This window comes from Macrotis lagotis, chromosome 1, assembly GCF_037893015.1.
Source record: "Macrotis lagotis isolate mMagLag1 chromosome 1, bilby.v1.9.chrom.fasta, whole genome shotgun sequence".
In the NCBI taxonomy this organism is placed as follows: domain Eukaryota; kingdom Metazoa; phylum Chordata; class Mammalia; order Peramelemorphia; family Peramelidae; genus Macrotis; species Macrotis lagotis.
The window spans coordinates 875,649,803-875,667,849 of NC_133658.1; the positions used below are offsets into that span (position 1 = coordinate 875,649,803).

At 40.2% G+C, this 18,047-nt stretch overlaps 1 protein-coding gene across 1 annotated transcript in view; it reads right to left on the reverse strand.

Moving 5' to 3' along the window:
• Positions 1-18,047, reverse strand: part of PADI3 (peptidyl arginine deiminase 3) — a 52,756-nt gene extending 34,709 nt beyond the window's left edge. The window contains exons 1-2 of the mRNA XM_074218293.1: positions 17,890-18,047; positions 619-799 (exon numbers count right to left, since the gene is read on the reverse strand). Of these exons, the coding sequence (XP_074074394.1) occupies positions 619-799; positions 17,890-17,981 (273 nt within the window). The 5' untranslated portion in view covers positions 17,982-18,047. The remainder of the gene's footprint in view (positions 1-618; positions 800-17,889) is intronic.

Below are 18,047 nucleotides of genomic sequence, written 5' to 3' on the forward strand. Positions count from 1 at the left end.
TTTATTGAATCCCAGGAATGAGGCTGGCCCCAAACATGGGATAACTCATGCTTGCCCCCTTCATCCCAAATCCAAGGGCAGGATGGGGTTGTGTTCAGATCTCACAAAACTGACACTGAAACAATTATCAAATCAAGGAATAATTCAGCTCTGAATTCAGAGGTGGGAAGGAAAGGTCTACTGGAGAACCAGAGACCTGGGACTAGAACCCAGATCCTTGAACACTCAACCAAGGTTCTCTCCCTTGAACCACAAGCCTCAATTATGTATCTAACACTCTGCTAGGCAGTACCAGCAGTTGGGTAGTGGGAGGTTAAAAAATGATGGTGATGGGTTTCATGGATTTTGCATGGCTCTAGGAAAAGAAATCCATGGAACTAGGCTGAGATTATGGAATGGGATAACTGGGGGAGTCCAGAGGGCATCAAATGTCAGAAATAAGGACACTGGAATTAATTAAGTTCACCTCCTTTTTCTAAAATGAGGAAAGGAGAGAAGCCCAGGGAGGAGAAGTATTTCACTGAGGGTCACCCAGTGATTGAGTTCCCTTGAGAGGAGATTCCAATCACTCAAATATTGTCCCCTGAATCTCCATTTTGACATAAGGTATCTGCTTACATGACTGTCATTCAGGTCATTGCTTGGAGAGTTCATGACGACTATGATCTCAAGCCCCCTGTTGAAGTGCCATCTCCTGGTGTCGGCTCGTTCCCTTGAAGACTTCATGTTTGGGGAGATGTAGATGTCCACACCTGGGGTGCCATAGACTTCGAAGGTCTCTGTGCCCTCTGGTACAGACCTGAGAGAGAGAGAGAGACAGGAAGGATAGGACATGTTGGAGAGTCTCTTGCCTTCTTCTTGTCTTGAATTCCAGAGGAGGAAAAAGATATTAGAAAATGCCCAACCCAAGTGGCATTGGAACAAGAATCTTCTCACCAGCATCGATCAATCCATCTATAAGTATTTAATAATGCAAGGCATTGTACCAGTTGCTGGGCATACAAAGACAAGAATGAGAGAAATTCTGACCTTTATAGTCAGGATTTTTTTTTTTTAGTTTATAGTCCAGCCAAGGAAAAACAATAGGTATAAATATAAGAAAGTATAGATAAAATAGATAGAAAATAGTTTGGGGGAGTCCAACACTAGCAACTGAGAGGAGGGTCTAGAAAGGCTTCATTTAGAATATGATACATCCCAACCACTTAGTTGGCCATTCTCTTCTTGAACTAGGAACCTGGTAAGTTTTGGGACAGCAATCATTATCTGGACATTTGTTCATAGATCAAAACAAAAGCTCTTTCTTATAACGTCTATCCATGGCTTCTTGTTTTTCTCTCTCTGGGGTCAAATGGGACAGGTTTGACCTCATTTCTATGTGATGGCTCTTCAACTGCGTGAAGATAACTACGAAATCATAGAACTAGATGGGATTTCAGAGCCCATGTGGTGGATAATTTATAATAACTGAGGAAACATTTTGAGTTCTGTGATTTATTAGCAAAACAGGCCTAAAAAATAGGTCAATGGACTCCCCAGTTAGTCCAAAGACCCTGAATAGAGAGTAAGAGATTTTTAAATCTCTTAAATCTTAAAAACAATCAATCAAATAAGAGTAATTAATTGAAAAAAACAATGAACAGGGAATCTGAATTCTAGTTGGAAAAAAAAAAAAAGATTAGAGGCTTTCCAAGTTGGGATGGGGAAAAGATGAGTTTTGGCCAAATTGGAAGAACCAAGTAGATTTTTAGGTTCTTTTTTCCCCAGAATTGAGAGATGCTGATTAATTGCATGCACTTGCATTTTGTGAAATAAAGATGATTGATACCATCTAGTTTCCTGTGGCTGATCTCCAGAAAAATAACAAAATGGAGGATATTATATGTGGCAGCAATGGAGTCCCAGCTGGCTCTTTTTCTACTGCATGTTTTGGCATTGTTCTCTATTAGAATGACAACTAATATTGGAGTCAGGAGACCTGAGTTCACTTCAAACTAACTTGGTAACCCTCCAAACCAATCTCTTCCCCTTTCTGAGACTCAGTTTCCTCATTTAAAAATGAGGATAAGGATACTTTATATCACTATGCCAACCTCAGTACTGTTGAGTACTGAGTACTGAGTATTTTGTTTCTTTTAAAAAATTTTTCTTCTTAGTATTATGGATCAATAAATGTCAGCATACAATATCCAAAAAGAAAGAACGGGAAAAAAAAGGATTATGAAGGAAACCATGAATTTAATGTATATATGTATTAAATTTAACATGCCAATGCCAACATACTTCATTGTTTGTCTATGACCTCTTTTTTTTAAGGTTTTTGCAAGACAATGGGGTTAAGTAGCTTGCCCAAGACTGCACGGCTAGGTAATTATTGTGTTAGGTCAGATTTGAACTCAGGTCCTCCTGACTCCAGGGCTGATACTCTATCCATTGCGCCACCTAGCTACTCCCTATGATCTCTTTTGACCTTTTGAAGTAAAACAGGTTGAAAAGCATTAAAAGGTTATGAGATACATGGAGGACTCATCTTCCTGAATTCAAATCTGGCCTCAGATATTCACTAGCTGTGTGTGACCCTGGGCAAGTCACATCATCCTGTTTTTCTCAAACTTTGAAAAAGTTAAAGTATTCAAAGCAGTCCTGAATTGCCTGAATATTTCAGCTAAGAACAATGGAATGTGACCCCAACTCTGTTTTGTTGGGTTTTGGAACTGGGACCATGAATAAGAGGAATGGCTAGGGAAATACACATATTGTGCCACTAGAGGAGAAATTCTTAGAACAGCACAAAATGAACCAGAACAAAAGCATTTGTCAAGAACGTTTCATTAATCAAGAATGAAAATCAGAGGTTCAAATATAATCAGACTCCATCTTAATTCTGACCATAAATGACTTTGATTAGCAATCTAAGGGGTATTATTCCCATAACCTGAAGGGCAGCATCCAGGAAACCAAAGTCTTTGGGTTTCAGGGGAAGTATGAAAAAAAATTAACAATTAGTCCTTTGAGAGATGGGTCTGGATGTTCTGTGTTGTTGTCACCAATTTGACACCAGAAAATTACATAATGGTGCCTTGCCAGTTATTGGTGGGATGCCAATTTGCTTAGAAAACTCCAAAGGGGATCACAGAGAGTCAGATATGACTGAAATAATGAAGCAACTGCAAATTACATGAAAATCAATATTTTATTCTCCTTGGTCTTCTCCAAGACAAGCATCTCCAGTTTCTTCTATGTCCAGTCCCCTACCCCAACAAGTAATTTTTCTCTTAATTTCCCTCAGATTGTCAATAGTCCTTCCTAAAATATGGTACCCCAGAGTGAACTGCACAATACAAGATGCTCCAGAAGTCTTAGTGACATCAAAATTTTAAAGTGAACTAAGTCTTTTGGGACACTGGATATTTCTGATGTCATCTAATCAGGCCAGAGAATGGTAGGAATATCAGAAAATTGGGAAGTTAAAAGGGAACCTGCATAATCATCTAATTCTAAAGTCCTCTTCACTGTCGCATACCTAAATGGGGTCAGTCGTCCAGTTTCTGCTTAGCCTTCCCTTGGGGTTACCTCTATGAATATAATTCAAGATTTCATTTACTTCTTTGGCTTCCTTGTCCCACTGTTGACTCATTTTTAAGAATGTAGTCCTTGGAAACCTTTAGAGCTTTTAAAAATGGCTCAGGTAGAACCAAATCTCTCCCATTCTATATATAGCTCTAAGGATTTCAGTTGCTTATCAGATGACCAAGTTTACAAAGGATGGAGGAGTAGGAGAGAAAATAGGCCAAGGGTATTAGGGTGGGACATGAACAGTATCCTTAAGGCTGTGCTCAGATCCTGCCCAGCATGGAACACCTAACTCCAGACAACTCTTCCACCTCATACATCCTGTCATAGTAAAAGGAGCATTTGCTTCTCATGTGAATTCTTAGTCAAGTCCAACCCAGTAAGAATACTCTGACTTTTGAATAATCCATTGCCCCCAGCTCTGTGTTGGCTTCTTCCTTCATGCTCTCTTTCATTTTAGCAAGTATAAATATAATGTTTGCAAAACTAATAAAACTTGCCTATTACATGTAGGCACTAATAACCCGAAAGCCAAACCAACTTTAAACTTATAATGAGTTCAACAAAATGGCAACTCTTATCGAGGGGAGCTTGGCCTAATTCGAGTTTTCTAAATCACCCATGGTGATGCCAGCTTAAAAGTTTAGCATGTTGTGATTTCTTGTAACAAAGAATATTGTGATATGAGTCAAAAAGATTTAAAGTCCAGAGTTTTGATGCTTTATTGAATTCCTTCAAGTCTTATATTTTTAGGAAATTTTTGGAGATAGGTAATGTGGGTTCTCAGTGGTGCAGAGAATAGACTGTCAGGCCTAGAGTTAGGAAGACTTAAGTTCATATCTGGCTTCAGACACTTTCTAGCTGACTGACCCCGGGCAAGTCACTTAACCCTAATTTGCCTCAATTTGTTCATCTGTAAAATTAGCTGGAGAAGAAAATGGCAAACCACTCCAGTGTCTTTACTGAGAAAACTACAAATGGGCATGAAATGACAACAAAATTATTATGCTTACTATCATTATTATTATTATTAATTATTATCAGGCTGCTCAAGGAGTTCATGATTAAAAATAAAAGTTAAGAACCCTGAAGAACTATATCATTTCACCTTTTCTCTGCTGTCCTGGTTCTCCCTATTAGCATCATCTCACCCCCTCTCCCCTTGCCATGGGGCACTTAACTTGTCTCTCTTTTTCTCATGGATTAATCAAGTGGGAATTAAAGGAGATTTGAGGAACGGTACTGAAATTATAGGAAAGGAGATGATGGTCAAACTTCATCCCATTCGCCAACCTAATCTCTCTCTCTCTCTTTTCATTTCAGAGATGGTAGGATGATGCTGGTAGGGACAACTGAGACAGCAAGCAGAGAAAAAACCGGCATGATATTTTTAGGGTTCTTAACTTTTTTTTTTATCATGGATTCCATTAGCAGTCTGATAATGAGTAATAAACAAAAAAGTAACCATAATAATTTTGTTGTCAATCAGTCATAATTAAGCACCTATGATGGCAAAGAACTTTACTTGTTGCTGAAAATGGGATAGACTTTGACCTCAAGAAGCTTTCCTTTCATTCATACAGAAAAGTGTATGTGTGTAAATAAGTGTGTGTGTGCTAAATATAGTGCACAGCTATTTGTATATTTGCAAACATATATAAATGTTTATGCACATAGATATCCACATGCATATATACTGATATATATTTTCATGTGTATACACACACACAAATATATATATATATATATATATTTGTGTGTGTGTGTGTGGCACTTACAAATTATGGATAACAAATAAACTGAAGTAGAAATCTTAACCCAAGGAGGCAAATTTGGCCTCAAAATATTACTGAGACTCAGTTAGATGAACCTCATAATGGGAATTTTATTCTGGAAGTATAGACCTTGTTCAAAAGAAACAGGACAGATGAAAGAGTGGAGGGCCAGTGTTGCATATGAAGAAAATACACTCACATGAGGAAATAGAGGACCCCAAGGAGGGAGCCTCATGGAAAGTATCTGAGTAAAGGTCAATGAAAATATATGAAGTAGCCTTGTCATCTGAGTAAACTACAGTCCACCTGGACCCAAAGAGGAAATAGATAAGGAGTTTGGGATTTAGATGGTATAACAATGATAGGAAACTTCAAAAATCCAGACACCTACTGGAATTTACTCCTTGTCTAAAACAAAAAAGGTAATAATTTCCTGTCTTAATGACAACTTGGGCCTTCACAAAGTGGAAGAATCAGCAAGGGAAGCACTATTTGGAATCTGATTCTTATCAACAGAAACTGATTGCTGGAGAAGAAATGACAGGATCTTGGGGAAGTGGTCACACCTTCGAGTGTGTGATAGAAAAACAAAGAGAGGGAAGCTAGGAATTTTCTAGCACATAAAGCAAATTCAAAGAGTTTAGAGGAAATATAAGAACTTGTGAACTGAAATTCGACAGGTGAAGTCATTCCAGGAGGAATGGGAGGCTCTCAATAACAAAATTATGGTGACAAGAAGAGGAATGATTTCAATGGGATGGAAAAAAGGAGAGTTGCTTCAAAAGTTCAAAGTGAATGTACAGGGAACTGATGTTTGTCCTTCCTTCTTGATGAAGACCATGACATAAGGGGAGGTGATACCATGACAAGCACTTGAATTAGATCTGAATGAGGGGGCTGTGCTAAGTCACCAGCCTCACTTTCTCCTACAGAGCCATCTAAGTCCAGTGGCCAGATATGGATCAGGACAACTTGAGATGTCCCTGCATGTGAAACAATCAGGGTTAAGTGACTTGCTCAAGGTCAAACAACTAGTAAGTGTCAAGTGTTTGAGACCAGATTTGGAGGACTCATCACTCAACAAAGGAGCAAGTCATACCTAGAAAAAAAAACCAAGAAAGTTCTGTAGAACACCTGAATTGAACTTTGAAGGAAGTCAGAGGTTCTAAATGTTGGAAGTAAATAGATATGCATCCCAGCATACAGGAAGGACAGTGTATTCAAAGATTTGGAGACAGGAGGGAGCATGAAGAATTTGAGATACATAATAGAGAGTAAACCAGTTTGACTACAATGTGAAACATGAAGGAACAGAAAATGAAATAAGTCTGTAATGCTTATAATGTTCTATATGAATGCTGGTCATCATTATTATTACCATTACTGTTACAGCAACTGTATGAAGGATGGACTGAAGAGGGAAGAAACTACCAGAAGGAGGTTCCTTCAATAGCCTAGAAGGACAATGAGGACCTAAGCTACTATGTATCCTCTTCCCTTGGTTTTCCATCACAGTGTTCTCTCCTGGCTTTTCTCTTACCTGTCTGATCATTCCTCAGATTACATTGCTGGTTCATCATTCATCTCATACTCCCTAACTTTGAGTATCCCCCAAGACTTTGTCCTGGGTCCTCTTCTTTTCTGCCTCTGCACTCTCTTACTCAGTGACCTCATCAGCTCTCCTGGACACACTATCTCTACACAAATGATGGCCAGATCTCTACCTAGAGCACCAGTTTCTCTTCCTAACTCTAGTCTTGAATCACCAACTAAGAGATCTTTCTATCTATAGGCATCTGAAACTCAAGCTATCTGAAGCAGAACGCATATTATTACTCCCAAACCCATCCTTCTGCCCAACTTCCCTGTTGATGTCAAGGACAAATAAAACAACAAGGACATCACCATTCTCTCAGATATAAAATATTACATCCTTGGTATCTTCCTCCTCTCCTCACTTCCACTCATCACACATATCTAATCATTTGTGAAATGCTGTCATTCCTATCTTTTCAACATCTCTCACCTATTTCTTCCTCTCTTCTATCATACACATGTGGATATCTACATGTATAAACATTTATATATGACTGCAAATATCCAAGTAGATACGATATATCTACCATATATCCACCACTTTAGTTCGGGTCTCATTTCAGTATTTTCTTATTTCATCTTCTTTCTTCAAACTTTTCACTCTCATCCACCCCCTACATTCATCCCTTAAAGAGCAGATCTAACTACATCACTCTGCAACTCAAAACCACACATGGCTCCCTATAGCCCCTTTGTTGTTCTCAAAGAGGACCAATGACATCATGATGATGCTGTCTTGACTTGGTTGTGAATTGGCTATAAGTGAAGCAGAGCCAGGCAAAGTCATCAACCTCACTCTCTCCTCCAGTTCAAAGTCCAGTGGCAAGGACAGCAAATCAAGAGCACTGGCAATAGGATAGCAATATTTGACATGAAACATCTTCTAAGCAAATTTTAATCCAACCATTCTATATTTGTAGAATGTAGAATAGTCTCATAGGGTGTAGATTTAGAAGTCACTGAATTTAATCACCTCATTTTGCAGATGAGGAAACTGAGATTGCAGGAGATTTCCCTGCAAACTTGAAGTTGATGAGCAAGGATGCCAAGGTGCTTCAAAAAGCCCATTGGTGGTCAAAATAAGATGGCTTATTTTGGTTAAGCACAACAACGACTCTATGGTTTTCTGAGGCTTACAAGACCCCTGAAACAACTCTATTCAGTTAAGATGGTCAAGCAATAATCCTTTATTAAGCACCCACTCTTGTGTCAGTCAGTCACTGCAGTAAACTCTGGGGCATACAAAGAAAGGCAAAATATAACCCTTATTCTCAAGGAATTTGCAAGAGAATGAGGGAGACAACATGCAAGCAGCAACATCCAAACAAGCTATATATAGGCTAAATTACCAAGAAGGGTGAAATGCATAGAGCACAGTGGATAAAGTGGATAGGGCTTAGAGCCAGGAATGTTTGAGTTCAAATCCTCCCTAAGACACTGTGCGAAACCAGGCAAGTCACTTAATTTATCTGTCTCAGTTTCTTCAGTCATAAAATGAAGGGTTTGTATTCCTTGGTCCCTTTTCTTGCTCTATGAACCTATGATAAGTAGTGACATATATAGAGTTACACAACTAGTAAGTGTCATAGCTGGAATTTGAATCATGTTTTCTAACTCAATTGAGAAAAAGTGTGAGTATGAGTTAGAAGCCAGCTGAGCCAGAACAGAGCAGCAGCACCAATAGGGTTGAGCCCTGGATCTCCTCTCCCTGGGGTGAGGAGGGGGTATTCCTCTTCCTTGTGTCTATAAGGGATATGATTTGTCAATCAGTGGAATAGCATTTATTAAACTCCTACTGTATAACAAGTCCTGTACCAAGCTGGAGAATATTAAGTAAAGTATGGGATGCTCAGAAAGCACATAGTATGTTATTGTTCATCCTTCATTTTCAGAGAGGACCAATGACATCATAGAGTGATGTCATGACTTTTGAGTGAATTGGATTTAAGTGAGAGAGAGTTGTGCAGTCATCATCCTCACTCTTTCTTCTAGAATGATCGTAGTCCAGAGTCAGACAAAAGTCAAAATGACTAGCGTGACCCAGGATGCAGTGGATGACTTTGGCATTTTTGATCATTGCCCATTCTGCTGGGGAAGTATTCACAAATTTGGGATAGACATCCCCCTAACTCACTTATAAGTTTGAAGACCATTGGTTACCCTCAACCTGGTTTAGGTTTAGGTTTACTAGTCCATGGCTGCCACAATTTCTTGGAACCACAAGTGAGAGTTGGGTGAAGGTGGACACCAAAGATGGATAAGCAGCCCTGTAAAGGACTCAGCAAGTTCTCATACATAAGGTGCTAGTCATTCCTGAACAGAAGCCATGATTCTGACCATTCTAGAACTGAATAGCACTCATTGGGCTTCTTACTCTCTAAAGAAGAGGACATCAGGAACATGATCCCTTGATTCCCCAGGATGGCTCAAAAGGACCCCAAAGCAACTTGTAAAGACCAAAAAAAAAAGAAAAAGGATTAGAAGGGATCATCAAGCAAGATCCCTATAATTTAAAGGATAGACAATAACAGCTCTATATGGTATTCCCATCCTCCTGATGGGCATACCTGCTTGAGGAGGGGGAAGGGAAGAGATCCATTCTCCTCTCTAGCCTACAATTTACAGGATGGATAGGTGCCCTTTGACCTCCTGCCCTTAAGTATCCAGACATCTTTGCTAGACCTTTTGGATGGACTTCAAGAAAATTGAAGAGAGACAAAAACTCAGGGGTTGAAAGGGACCTCAGAGGTCTTTGACCCAATCCCTACTGGAATAAGAATATTCTTTATAATATACTCAATCTGTAAATAGCCTCTAGTCTCTGCTTACATTCCTCTCCTTCCTCAACTCTCGAACCATCCATAAACTCTTCCATCCAGAAACATTGGTCTCCTGGCTGTTCCCCAATCAAGACTCCCTCTCTCCACTTCAGACATTTCCTCTGGCTTCCCCTCCTCCCCCAAGAATCTCCCTCCTCCCTCCTCTTTGCCTCCTCTGGCTTCTGTCTGGTCCCATTTCCTATGAGGAAGGTTTTCCTAATCTCTCCTCAACTTAGTGCCTTCCCCCTTACTGATTTTCTCCAGTTCTTCATAGCTTATGTGTAACTGTTATTCTCATGCTATTTTCCCCATCAGACTGTGAGCCCTATGAAGAGAGCTAGGATCTCTACATATCTTTCTTTTATTGTTGTGTTATTTTAGTTTTTGCTAGGCAATGGGGTTAAGTGACTTGCCCAGGGTCACACAGCTAGGTAATTATTAAGTGTCTGAGGCTGGATTTGAACTCAGGTACTCCTGACTCCAGGGCTGGTGCTCTATCCACTGCGCCACCTAGCTGCCCCCATATCTTTCTTTATAACTTGGCACATACATAGTAGGCACTATTGGAGAGCTCTAATGGTTTGGAAATCTTGAGTGAAAACTAATCTAAAGCTGCCCTTGGGCAACTTCCCTTACCCTTCCCTCCCCCTGCTCCAGGTTCTATCCTTAAGGCCAAACAGAATGTTAACTCAGCTATCTGGTACATCATGTACCATCTTGTATCATAGTTATTTGTATGGCTCATGGCTCCCTCATACTCATAACTCCCATTTCTCAAGAACATCAAGGTTTATAGAATGCATTCCTTATACCAGTCTTGTGTGAAGTAAGGAATGTTCATATTATGGGCCCCTTTTTACAGATGAAAAAACTGAGCCTCAGAAAGGGGACTAGAGTTTGCCCACAATCACAGCCATTAAATGTTAAAGCAAGGATTCATAGCATCCTAGAGGGACCTTGGAGGCCATCCAGTCAGAACTCCTTCATTTTACCAGGTGAGGGAACCAAGGCTCAGAGAGGTTAAGAGATTTATTCAACATTTCACAGCTTTTAAGTTTCTGAGTCAGGATTTAATCTTCTTGGCTTCGAATCCAGATACTCTTCCCACAACATCATTAACAGAGTTTCTCTCTCTCTCTCTCTCTCCTGTCCCTGTCTCACTGTTTCTCTGTTTCTATCCCATTGTCTCTTTCTGTTCTTCTGTCTCTGTCTTTGTCTCTATCCCCTCCCTCTTTTCTCTTTCTCTCTCTGCCTCTTTGTCTCTATTTCACTATCTCTCTATCCATCTCTCTACCTCTCTGTTTTTCCCTCTCCCCCCTCTCTGTTTCTTTTTCTCTACCTCTGTCTGTCTGTCTCTCTTTCTCTCTGAAAACTTTTTGATCTGCTTTCATTATTTCCCATTGTGAAAAATCCCTCCACCTGTTCTGTGGATATACTCCAAACCCATCTCCCTTTCTCCCTCAGATTTCTACCTTTTACTTATTCTTGCTCTGAAACCCTAAATAAACGAATGGTACTGCATTACTGGGAAGGGTGTGACAATCCCCTGCCCTCTGGTTTCCTTCCCTGGCCACTCATGATCTCCCATAATGTGGCATTCTTTCCAGTAGAGTGGAAGCTGCTTGAGGGTAGATATAGTATCATTTCAGTTATTTGTGTCCCTACAACATAAGCACAGTGACTGGCCCAAAATAAATATTTAATAAAGGCTTATTGATTGAATTGAATTAGAGCATTGCTGGGATACTTAGAGTTTAAATAATTTGTCCAGATTATCCAACCAGCATGGGTTAGAGATAGGACTTCAACCCAAGTATTCATACCTGAGGAAACTCTAGGCTTGGATTCAGAAAGAACTGAGTTTAGATCTGACCTCAGACACTTATTAATTGTGTGACCCTAGGCATGTCACTTCACCCTGTTTGCCTCAGTTTCCTCATCTGTAAAATAAGTTGGAGAAGGAAATCACTCCAGTATCTTTGCCAAGAAAATTCCAAAGGGGATCATGAAGAACCAGACAAGACTGAAACGACTGAACAACAACAAAACATGCCAAGGTTATTGTCAGCATCAAATGGTATTTAATAAATACCTGTCCTCCTCTTTCCCCTCTTCTCCCGCCCCCCCTGCCACTAACCATTATGCCAGACTGCCTCCCACATTGTTAGGATGATTGCTATTTTTATGTGTCTTATGTCTTAGCTCATCTGTGAACTCCATGAAGCAGTTGCCAAGTCTTTTTTATTTAAACTTCGAATATTCTAAGCTCCCAACAAAGCACACATAACAGGAATTTAATAAATGTGAATTAATTTACATTGAATTAAATAAAACAAGAAATCCCAAGTCCAGTGATAGATACAATAGGAAGTAGTGTGATAGAAAATCCCTCCCTGGACCAGGATGCCAAGGACTTGAAGTCTGGGAGTCAAAGTTCAAACTCAAGTCTTCTTGGTTCCTGCTTAGGGGTCCTGGGTGATGGCCTTAGGCAAGGCTCTCTTTTTCCCTGGGTCTCAGTCTCCTCTGTAAAATGGAGCTAATAATTCCTACTTTGTCTTCCTCACAAGGTTCCTGCAAGAACCAAATCAGAAGATTTATGTGAAAGCATCTTAGAAGCTGTAAAAACAAATGCTACATAAAAATCAAGGGAGTGTTATTATTAATTAGAACTATAGGAGATCAAAGGCAAAACAGAGCTGGTGAGGTGGCCTGAGGAAGAAGGACCGGCCTTGTCCTGTTGGACTCCAGAGGGGCAGACCTAGCAGCAAGCGGGTAAGGATGGTGTACTGGGGTGAAGGAGAAAGAAGGCAAAGGCAGATCTGGTCTCAATGTCAGAAAAATATTCCTCACAATTAAAGCTATTCCAGAGTAATATGATCTGCCTCTGGAGGGAGTGAATTCTCCATCATTGGAGATATTCAAGCAGAGGACAGATAATGTTTTATCAGAGAGATGGATTTGTTGTTTTTTTTTTGGCCAGACAATGGGGTTAAGTGGCTTGCCCAAGGCCACACAGCTAGGTAATTATTGTCTGAGGCTGGATTTGAACTCAAGTTAGCCTGACTCCAGGGCCCGGTTCTCTATCCACTGTGCCACCTAGCGCCCCAGAGAGATGTTTTAAAGGAAATTTTCCATCAATCTCAGTTTCCTCTTCTGTAAAATGTGGGTAATAATAGTGTCTATCTCCCAGGACAATTGTAAGGATCAAAGAAGATAATGTCTGTGTAACGCACTATATAAAAGTGAGCTATTATTTCTACCTGCTCCACTTTTCTGTCTTCCCTCCCCCTCTGTAAATGTTAAAATTGAACTTTACTTGTTTACACTCCCTTATACCTAGAGACTCCAGTCTAGAGATGGAGAGACTTCATGTGAGTACTTAGAATTTCAACTTATGTCCCCATTAAGGCTAAACTTCAATAATGATAACAACAATAAAAAAGATGAACATAAAACAATTTCTTCTCTCAAGAAGGTTGTATTCTTTTAAAGCAGATGACCCATGCACATTTGCAATAATAATAAACAACTCACCTTTCTATATTTCTTTATGGTTTGCAAAATCGAAGGACAAGCATTTATTTAGGGCCTACTATGTATCAGATGCTATGTAAATATTATCATATTTGATAAAGAGTATTTCTATTACAACCCACTAAGCCAAACAATAAACATGTTATTATCCCTATTTTGAAACTCAAAGACAACATGACTTGTTCAAATCTACATTTGTTAATGAATGGCCAAGTTGATTTTGAACTCTTTTCTCCAAGTCCAGGACTCTTTCCAGCATACTCCCAATGCCCAGAAATAATGGTGGGGATATTGTGGGATGATAAATTAGAAGCTGAATTCAGAATCCAATTTCAGGTGATGCTACCTATGTTTTTTTCTGTGTTTTAGTTAAATTACTTCCCCTTTCTGGACTTCAGTTTCCTCATCTGTGGGAGGCAGAATAGTACCGTGGAAAGGAAAGAATCAGAGGATCTTGGTTCAAGTTCACCTTCTGCTAATTAGCATCTGTGAGACCTTGAACAAATCACTTCTGGAGGCCTCAGTTTCCTCAACTATAAAATGAGGAGAATAATAGTGCCCACCCCACTGGGCAAGACTATCAATTTGGGACTTAGCTCTTCATCTATAAAAATGAATAGGGTAGTATGGATTCAATGCCCTCCCAGGTCAACTTGTAAGTCTAAGTCTGGGATCCTAGGAAGTCACAATTTCCTTTCGACTCAAAATCCCATGACCAGTTATTAGCCAGGTGATCTCAGACAAGGTCATCAAGTTCTACCCCCTCATTTTACAGAGCGAGGAAGAACCCTGGCTTACCAACCTGGAGGATTTGGATGGCTAAGATATTAGTAAACTAGAAAGGCAGACTCAGTGGTCTTACCCCTTTCTCCCATGCCTTTCCCATGGAGCTCACCCTTCAAAGCTCAGCTCAAGCCCATATTCTTCAAAAAGCCTTTATTGACCACTCTCCAATCAACAGTGATTTTGTCAAACTCTCTGAAAAACACAGTCTAATGTTTCCTCATTCTCTAATGATCTCCTATGGGTCAGCTTTCTCTCCCCATGAAACTTCATGTCAAGACAAATGGCAAGAGCACTGAGCATATGCTGTGGGAAGACAGAGGCTCAGGTCTCAACCTTACCATGTACTATCTATGTGACTTTGGATAAGTCACATAACCTCAGTGGACTTCAGTTTCCTCCTCTGAAAAATGAGAAAGTTGAACTGAATGAGTTCTAAGACCCCTTCCAATTTTAACATCCTGTAGCTACATCATTTTAGATGCCTTTTGGGGGGGAAGACAATGGGGTTAAGTGACTTGCCCAAGGTCACACTGCTAGGTAATAATTAAGTGTCTGAATTCAGATTTGAACTTAAAGCCTCCTGAATCCAAGGCTGGTGCTCTATCCACTGTGCCACCTAGTTGCCCCAACTACATTATTTAATAGCTGAGTAATCCCAAGCAAGTCATATTGCCTCTCTGAGACTAATTCCTCATTTTTAAAAGAGAGATAATGATTTCCCATTTTTTAAAACAAGGTGCTTTGAGATCCCACTGAATCATACCAAGCAAAAAGACATGTACTGGATATCTTCTGCAAAGCACTCTTTAGGAATGAAGAAATCAGGAGTCAGCCAAGCTGGTGCCTCCAGATTGGGAACTCTGAGTTAGATTGGGTCATATTTTATGCCTCTACTTCCTTAACATATGCTGATCATTCTCTAAGTCAGCAATTCTTAAAATGTAGTCTAGGAATCCGGGGGGATGGGGGGTGGCAGGTCACTGTGACTGTTTTAGCCAGATCAATGAGGTAAAATTTTTTTACAATAATAGAAAAATGTTTTCATTTCTAATATTTAAAATAATATAGGGCAGTTAGGTGGCTCCATGGATAAAGCACTGGTCCTGAAGTCAGGAAGACCTGAGTTCAAACCAGCCTCGGACACTTAATAACTGCCTAGCTGTGTGACCTTGGGCAAGTCACTTAATCCCATTGCCTTAAATTAAAAAAAAAAAAGAAAATAATCATAATAATAGATAGAATCCACATAAACAAAGGCTCTTTAGGGAGCTTCAATCATTTTTTTGAGACTATCAGGATTAAGTGACTTGTCGCAGAGCTCAAGTATCTGAGGCCAGATTTGAAATCTTCAATAAATTTTAAGGGGACAAAGGTTTGAGAACTACTGTTCTAAGCAGCTCAAGGATTGTTGTGAGAACAGAGTTTTGAATACTTGAAACCATCACAATGGGACTGGAGACAGTATGATCTGAGTTCAAATTTTGCTTCCCACTAGCTGTGGTGATCCTGACACATTTAACCTCAGTCTCACTGTCATCTGTTCAAAGGGTATATTAATGACTCCTAAGTCCAAGGTTGTTGCGAGGAGCAACTATGTAAAGCATTTTCGAAAACTCAAAGCACTGTGTAAATGTTAGCTATTGCTATTATTGTTTAGCATTGCTCTTCATCCCCTATATCCTTCAGAGTACAGCAGAAGGCTGGTTACATCATGTGGCTTAGTAAGCTTGGATTTGATGCATTTGTTGGATTGGGGTGTTTTTTTTTGCTTTTTCTTGTTTTGTTTTGGGGCAAAGGGGTTAAATGACTTGTCCAAGGTCACACAGCTAGCAAAACTCAAGTGTTTGAGGTTACATTTGAACTCAGGTCCTCCTGACTCTAGGGTCCATGCTTTATCCACTGTGCCACCCAGCTGCCCCTCTATTATTGTCTGAGTGTACCTTTATGTCAATAGGCGACCCTTCTCAGACCTTAGGGGATTTTCGAGTCCCAGTACCCTTTACCCTTCTTTGCATTCCCTTCAGTTCATTAGATTTCAGAATTGGAAGCCATCTGAGAATATCCATCCAGGCCAACCTCCCTGTGACTGTTCTTTGGGTACTTTCATTCAAATAGTTCCCAAACCACCTAACAACATACATCTCTTCATATTTTACATAAAAACAAGCATGACAGTTTGGCATACACTTTACTGAAAGATAGACCACCTATATCTATAGCATTCCCCTGATCCAATCCTGTCAAAACAAGAAATGAGACTAGGTAGGGATTTCTTCTTGACAACACCATGTTGATCTTTGGTGATTACTGACTCCTTTTCTAAATGTTTATCAATCATCTCTTTAATATTTCTTTCCAAAATTTTGCCAAGAATCACCATCAAGCTCACTGGCCTATAGTTTACAGGTTCTATTCTCTTCTGCCTCTTTAAAATTTACTCTGATACCTAGAGAGTGAGCAACTAGATAGTGAAGTCAATAGAGAAATGGACTTGGAATCAGAAAGATTCCTCCTCACATCCCTCCTCAGACCCTTGCTACCTGTGTGACCCTAGGTAAGTCACTTGACCTTGTTTGTTCTAGTTCCTCATCTGTCAAACAGCCTAGAGAAGGAAATGGCAAACCAAACCACTCCAGTATCTTTGACAAGAAAAACCTCAGTTGTAATTACAAAGAGTCAGACAACTGAAATAACTCAACAACAGCAACTTAGAAGGCACCTGGGTGGCACAGTGGATAGAGTGTTGGGCTCGGAGTCAAGAAGACCTCAGTTCAAATCTGGCCTCAGACATCTACTAGCTATGGAACCCTGGGCAAGTCATTTACTCTATATTTACCTCAGTTTCCTCATCTGTAAAATGGAAGCAATAATGGTGCCTACCTTGCAGGGTTGTTATGAAATAATAATAATTGCAAAGTACTTAGCACAGACTAAGCATTGGATAAATATTAGCTACTGTTATTATTATTAATTGTTATTATTATTAATTATTATTTACCTGTTCAATTCTTTCTGTCATGGACTGGGATCTGCTTTCGAGGGAATTCCTCCTCCTACCCCACTCCCCAAGCAAAGGCCTCCTTTCTTGGAAACCCAAGGAATTTCTGAAGGATGGAAGCCTTTATAGAGCTTATTATATTAAAAAAACAACTCAGTTCAGTTATCTCAGTTCACAGTGGAGGCCATAGGGCAGAGCCCAAAGTTCTCTAACTGCATTGGAAAGAACCATGTGACCTGGGAAAAATCACCTCTGCCCTCCTAACTTTAATCTAATTATTTGGGCAAAGATGGGGCTGGGCTTGGTAGTGTCTATGCTCCTTTCTTCTTTGCTATTCTATGTTCTAGGACTCCAACTTTCAGTCTGTTTTCTACTCTCCCTCCCAGTTCTGACATTCTTTGTTCTTTGTTCAAAGATCTTTTCCAGTTCTAACTTTCTCTGGACTAAGGTCCTTTCCTGTACAGATACTCTATTTTCCTGTGATGTTGGCATTAGTCAAAACTTCCTAGTCTTGCTCGAGATGTAGTCATTCTGTAGTTTGGCCATTATTCCTAGACCACAGCCCAAGTGAGAACAGCTAAACAAAGAATTAATTCCTCTCATTATCCCAAAATGCCAATCGCTACAGAGGAACAACTTTGTTGAGTCTTCACCTCCCCCTCTCTCTCTTCACTTCCAGCCTCCCCTCCCACATCTCCCAGGAGCAGCCAGGGCCCAATATTGTTGGGTAGAGCTCCCAGAGGACACCTGCGGACTATAGTCGTCCCCCAGGTCCCAGGCACTCCCTGCTCCCAATCTGGCCTCTTACCCATAAATATCCACCAGTGTTTCCACTCCTGCCACACACACTGCACTGGTGGGATGCTCCAGGGACACTCGGACTATCCTCTGGAGGGACATGATGAATCAATCCCCACCAGACTCCAGCCAGCCAGCCAGCGTCCCCACTGACCCAAAGGCCAAGTA